The sequence below is a fragment of the Centruroides sculpturatus genome, unplaced genomic scaffold (assembly GCF_000671375.1).
Source record: "Centruroides sculpturatus isolate CEXI.00-Female unplaced genomic scaffold, Cexi_2.0 scaffold497, whole genome shotgun sequence".
Taxonomy (NCBI): domain Eukaryota; kingdom Metazoa; phylum Arthropoda; class Arachnida; order Scorpiones; family Buthidae; genus Centruroides; species Centruroides sculpturatus.
This window is the reverse complement of record NW_019384738.1, coordinates 1-7125: the sequence shown is the minus strand read 5'-3', so window position 1 is coordinate 7125 and position 7125 is coordinate 1. Positions and strand designations below refer to the sequence as shown.

Sequence of the window (7125 nt, the reverse complement as noted above, 5' to 3'; positions counted from 1 at the left end):
TATCCAAATTGTTCGTTAACTGATTATCAATTTACCATAGGTTTGTATGGGAATTTGATTAATTCGTTCTGGAGACCCCAAAAAATAAAAAATATATACTTTCTTACTACATTTATTTATATGTAATAATAAAAATACATATATACACACTCTTGCATTTTTATTAGTGATGTTTTTTTGTTTGTGGGGGTTAAATAATCTGTCTAATGTCAATTGCTTTTCTCTCTTCTTCAGGATTTTCAGAATTAATAGCATTGTAATTGTAGAGATCCCCGAGCCTATTAACCTCAACCTGGTTTGTATGCCATTCTAAGACCGTTAATCTGACATCCCCCACTTCTTCAAAAGATCTTTAATTAATAGCAGATATCGGTATTAATCCTCTTTTTCAAAATAAAACATATCTCACAGAGTTTCTTGGTGTTCTTCATTCAAGAGTTCTTGGCATTCTTCTGTTGTCAGATCCGTTTCAGGTTCCATTATGAGCTCTTCAATGTTCTTTATTTCTCAGATGTGATATTTGTTACTCCTTTAGCTGCTTGAGTTTTCTTAATTATACTGTATCTTTCTTAGATAAGATTGAACTGAACCCTACTGTAAATTTGTTCAAGCCATACTGCCCAGTAACATCAGACATCTTCTGCCCACTCTCTACCTTTGCTATTATACTCTCACCTTTCAAAAATAAAAACCGATGCAAAACTCAATGAGTGCCCGCCCAACAGTCTCGCAAATACTATAAAAGAATTGTTTGTCAGAAAAATAAAAGGCTGGAATTAAAAGGAAGTATTTCAAAGTTCGAGGAATACTATCTGATGAGTATATATCGGGTTGAGCATTGATGCTGGTGTCTCCCGTGTTTCAAAAAGTTTTGAATTGTTACCTGAAGACAAAAGAAAATCATTCGGTATTTGCTATTTCTATCGTTTCTTTTTGTTTGTTCAGTGAAGTGTTCGTTATCTGATCATAAAAATCTTTTGCGAAAGTGTTCGTTATCTGATTTCTTCGTTAACCGATCACCCACTGTATATAACCAATCAGTATAATTTTTATATAAAGTTGTTCTTCACAAAACTTTTACTCAAACAAATGAAAATATTTTCAAGTAATTTTAGATCATATCTCTTAAATATTTTAAAATAGAGTGCAAATTGTAGAAAAAGTTAATTGCTATTTATATTGATGAATTTATAACTGAAATACTATATGTTCAGAGAATTGTTTAAAAACTATAATTATGTTATAACGAATTTTAATCCTTATAAATTGGAAATTTTTATAAAAACTAGAGAAAACATATCATGAAATGCATGTTTAATATAAATTTTTGTTATGTCCTTAATTAAAAATGATTTTGATACTTATAAAACTGTGTGTGTAGAAATTACACTATCCAAATAAGAGTATTGAACTAAGAAAATTATGGTTTACTTTTTCCTACTAACTAGAGAGCAGGTATCAGTTTAGCATTGCTAGCTCTAAGCTGGCAAAATTAAACTTCCCTCAGAATAGATCTGCATTAACTAAAACTAGTATGTTAACCTCAGAAACATATATGTGGTTATCTGTAATAAGAATACCTTAATTTTTCTTTTTGGTTGTGACTTTTCTGTTCTTAACATGAGTTGTCTTCTCAATTCTTTATTTTCTTTTTCTAAGCGTTCAATTTCCCTCTGATACTTCAACTATAAAAATTACATAAAATTACATTAAAATTACATACTTAAAAACCTATATACTGTAAAAAAAAAAGTCTCACCTGAACTTGTATTAATTCTTCTTGTAATTTTTCCATTCTTCTTTTTTCATCAAATCTTGTTTGCTTGGTTTCTTCTGAAACAGATGTAGCTCTAAAAACTGTTGATGTAATATGTCCTGATAAAGGCAAATCTGTAGAAGAGGGGTTCAACAAAGCATAAACAGTATTCGTTCTAAATAAACTATCAACTTTTTATAGAAAGCAACATAAAAGCATTAAGTCAAATTTTATAAAAACAAAAACTTAAAATAAAATTAACTAAAATTAAAAAGATGTAGTTTTATAATATTTTTTTTTAATTAAAATTTAAAATAAAATATTAAAGTTAAAACAGCCTATACAACAAAACACAAAAACTTTTAAAGATATATTTTAGAAAAACAAAATTTTGTCCACATCTAATAAACCTTCCATATTTATAAATGTAAAGAAATTAAAATTGATGTAATACCAATACATCTTAATTAGGTCACTAAATAACAAGTTTAAATAATAAAATCAATTAATAATTACAGGTATCCCTCATACAACATGTTTTCGCTCTAACAGTTTGAAAATTGGGAATATCCCCTGTACAATGCAACTTCCAATTTCGCTCTAACACAGTTTTGGAAATTGTCTGTACAAAACTTCACAAATTTTAAGTGTAAACTTTTTATTAAAGTAAACATGCATGTTGTCTCAAATTTGCCCATGGATTTTAGAATATTAAAATTTTTTATTTGTTTTTTGCCTTTCATCAAGTTTAATGAAAACTAAATACATAGAGTAGATGTCATGCAAACAATTTTACTGATTCAAGAGAAAAATTCACATAAAAGGTGTTAAAGAATATTTTAAGAAATGTTTTAATATTCTGCAAGCGCTTTCAACGTATTTATAAACGCCGTCTTCAAGCAGAACCAGAATCAAATAGGTTTACAAACAAGTTTTTAAATTGGAACAAAAACGGCATTAACCGCTCAGAACGTAACAAGTTTAAAGATAAAGTATTAAATATTTTAATTCTAATTCTTAAGAATTAGAATTCTGTATTTCTTAAGAATTCTAATTCTTTATCTTTAAACTTGTTATGTTTTCATATTTTTTATTTTCATAGATAATATGAAAATGTTTCTGATACTTCTGATCAAGATTACCAAAAAAGCAGAGATGACAACGATACTTTGTAAAACAAAAATGCCTTCATTTAACTAAAATTAACATTAATGTGTAATACAGTACTTTTAACTGTGTTAGTTTAAATGTTGTTAGTTAATTATTAATTGGAAATAAGTTAGTGATTGCTTTAATAAACATATTTCTCTTAGTAATGAAAAAGAATAGTATACTTTTGTTAAGTTCTGGAACCTAAAGGACTATGTTTTGCATTAGTCCCACATTTTGTATAGCATGGTTTCACATAACAAGGCATTTTTTCAAAACATAACTACCGTGTTATACAAGAGATACCTGTACTAATATTTTAGCAAAACTGTGTTAAATGATTATTGTATACATAATTTATTTGTGCATAATAAATTGATTAAAAATATTTAAATTACAGAAAATTATACATTAGTTTATTAGTAATTTTACTAACTGTATAAATTGCAAATTTTTTTTATTAATTTTTTATACTGTTATTGTTTTTATTTGTTATATTATCTTAATCTGCTGGTGTTAACTGTTATTTGGGGGGTGAAAATCTTTTGTCCAATGGCATTTCCATGTATATGTAAAATAAACAAATAAATTTAATAAGAGAAGAAAAAATTCAGTGTTTCTCAACAAGTTTTGTTAACCTGTTGAAATTTTTTAAACTAACAAATTCAGTATATTTATAAAAATTAAAGGAGTTAAAAACATCATTCACATAAAAAAGAACTTTTCTGCTGATTTGTTAATATTTTTGTTTATGATATTTTAACACCTGTGTACAGTTACTCCTTGCTTAACATGATTTTGCTTAATGTAGGATTTGATTAATGCACAAAACTAGTTGCGGCAATTCCTTTATATACATGGCAAAAATTTTAATTAATGTGGCTTAACTAGCTGTCTTTCCTTAACATAGATACTGTATTTGATTAATGCGATTATAATATATGTAGTAGTGTTGACAAATTAATTAACCATGTTAATCAAGGGATACCTGTATACAATAAATGTACAGTACACGAGTAGTCAGTAATTTTGATGCATAATACAAATAATTACTTTATTTTGTTAATGTTATGTCAGACTATTGATATATAATTATGAATTAAAATACAAATTAACGATTTTTAAAATAATAAAACCTAATATATACTGAATATCAACCAAAAATCTGAAGTCCATTTTCATAAAATTAATAAATTATTAAGTAAAGTAGACTCCCAAAAATATTTGTTTTTTCAAAGATTGTAAAGTCCAATATGTAAAATTTTATGTAATATTTAAATTTAAAGTTTATTCATTAATGCTCTTTTAATGTTTTGATGTTCATTCTCTACAGGGAAATATAAATAAAAATATTTGTACAAAATAATCTGTATGATTTAATAACATAATTAAATAAACTTAGTCCAAGGAATTATTATAAAATGATAATTGTAGAAATTCTTGAACTAATTTTATGATAATTGTATCTTATAATATAATTGAGATGGGTTGATAATAATAATAATAATAATAATGGTTAGGAGTTGAAAATTGAAATTTAGTACACAGTTAGGATATGTGATGAGAATGTACACAAAGAAGGGACTTTCTGAAATTTTCCCCGCGGAGGAGAAGGAGAGGTTAAGGATTACCCTGAATTCAGATTTTACTGTACTATTTTAAATGCGGTTTTTTATGGAAAATCGAACATGTTTTTAGACCAATCTAAAAATTCTCTAATTAGTCTCGGAATTGAGTGAACCTAATTCTTGCACCCAGTAAAAATGGGTAAGATCAGCTATAATCTAATAATCTTGTTGCTTGGGCAAATTTTCGCTATCGCTACTTTTTGCCCAAGCAACACCAGGCTCATCTGCTAGTAATAATATAATTTGGTTTATTTGGATATAATTATTTTGGATCAAAATAAGAAGCAAGAAATAAATAACAATAATGGATAATTTCTCACCTTCTGCCAAATTGGTAATGGCATCTCCATCACTAGCTTCAGAAAACCAATCATTTAATAGTCGAATTTTATCTTCTACATTCAATAGCCTATTTCTTAACCATCCTTTTTCTGGTAATGTTATTTTGTCTTTCATTTCTAATAAAGCAGTGCGATAATGATCAATTTTGTCAGGTGGAGGTGCAAGTTGTTTGATCCAACTAAAATCAGGAAGCTGATCTTTCCACTCCTCATATTTCTAAAACAATGCAATTTTTTTATAAATAAAATTTAGATTAATAAAAGTATAAAAAGTTATACACATCATACCTTTGATAACTGTACACCACCACCAATTGCAGAACCAATCACAATATACCTAATCTTTAAAATTCCTCGAAGTATCCTAGCTACAAGCACTATGTTTCGAGTTTGAATATAATGGACTTGACACTTTCCTTCAAGTAGATTTGATGAACGTTTAAATGTTGAATAATTACATATTAATTTATTTCTACAATATCGAATAGATGACACTTTACATAAACTTCCTGTCCTTTTTGAAGATGATCTTTTTGATATCTCTAACCTGAAAAATTTTAACCAATCATCTAAGAAAAGTTTCAAATTATTAAACTGTAAATATTCTTTACTTTTAATTAGATCATTGTTACATAGAATAATTCTCAGCTTTCTTGCAACATTAATAATATGATCATATAAGAAACCAAGCTTGAATTATATTACAAATCAAATAATCAAGCCAGATTTATTATCTGATTACATATTGGCTAATTATATGCATAATTCTACATAATTTGGATTAAAACATAGTCAAGTCACCATCTTGTATTAATCACTTACCTTTTGTTCTAATTATATAGCATTTGTACATTTAATTGTCAAAATGCAGCAAATAGTAAATTTGGCTTGATTATTACTAATATAAAATAATTCAAAGAAGTGATTAAATAAACAAATAATTATTTTCTACTATTGTCAAATTTAATGATAATATACCTACAGATTTTAGATTTAATTGTATTAATATTTATAAACTTTCACATTCTGTTTTTATTTTTGTATTATTACAAAACTTCTAATTTGAGGAACTGATGTTGATCACCAGATAAAGTTTTTGTTAATCTGTACCAGTCATGAGCAACCCACAATATGCTTTCTGCCCATAAGATCCTAATATGCAGTCCATAGCTTTGGCAAAGTAATTTTATTTCCCTGTTTTTTATCTTGTACCATTATTATAACTAACTAAGCCAGAGGTCGCCAAACTTTTTTAACCGTCGACCCCCAATCACTTTCCAAAGCCTCACATTGACCCCCACCGTAAAGTTTTATTACAAGTGTATGAGCGAAAAAAAAAACGTTGTGGTTTGTGGTCTCTGTCTAAACAAAAAAAAATTGTGACCCCTTAGCCGCATCGACCCCCCAATGATGTTGCATCGACCCCTGGGGGTCCATATCGACCACTTTGGCGACCCCTGAACTAAGCTAATATTCATGACAAAGAACATTGAAATTAAACCTTGTCAGTAAAAATATGAGAAACTAAATTACTAGTTGCCTATCATTAGCATTTATTACTTTAGTACCTAGTTTACTGATGGTTATGGAATGTATTGGTATTCAGCAGGCTTAAAACCTGCAACTTTAAGAAAAAGTGCATGCAGTCCACTACAGTAGAAACCTAAGAAGTTCAACTTGTGGCCCACACATCCAGAAAAGATTGCTCGTCACTTCTCTATACTTTACTTGATACTTGAAAATTTCTTTAGATAATGAAATAACCTTTCCTGCATCATTATCAGAAAAAATAGAGCACTGCTCATAGAAAGCAAATCAATAAATTTATTATTGATACATTTTAAAACATCAATATCATACAGTTGTTTATATGCATTTGCTTTGTTGAGTAACAATTAATGGTCTAAGCTCCAGATACATTAAAATTTTTTGTGCAGAAATGACTATTCAAATATAAATAATAGTTTTATGATAATATACATTACTCAATTTTTTCAGTTGTTGTTCAGATTTAGTGAATTGAAATGTGATTTTTATTTGGCATTGTCTAAAGAAATCAACTAAGAAACTGCCAAAAAGTGGCACAGGAAATTTAAAATCTTAGAGATAATGTGAGAAAAATTAACTTTTTGTAATGACAGAAAATAAAGCAAAATAAATATTTTAAAATGGATATTCTGGAGAAAACTTTCTGGATATTCTGGGAGAAAAATGGATATTCTGGAGAAATATTTTAAAATGGATATTCTGG

At 27.5% G+C, this 7125-nt stretch overlaps 1 protein-coding gene across 1 annotated transcript; it reads right to left on the bottom strand.

Annotated features, from left to right (window-relative positions):
• Positions 1-1435: 1435 nt before the first annotated feature.
• Positions 1436-5564, bottom strand: LOC111628316 (dynamin-like 120 kDa protein, mitochondrial; the record flags this gene model as incomplete). The annotated part of the gene is made up of 4 exons (XM_023372081.1): positions 1436-1685; positions 1760-1890; positions 4854-5091; positions 5163-5564. Coding segments are annotated over 4 exons (927 nt in total), but the record flags the coding sequence as incomplete, so codon positions are not given.
• Between the last annotated feature and the right edge of the window lie 1561 nt (positions 5565-7125).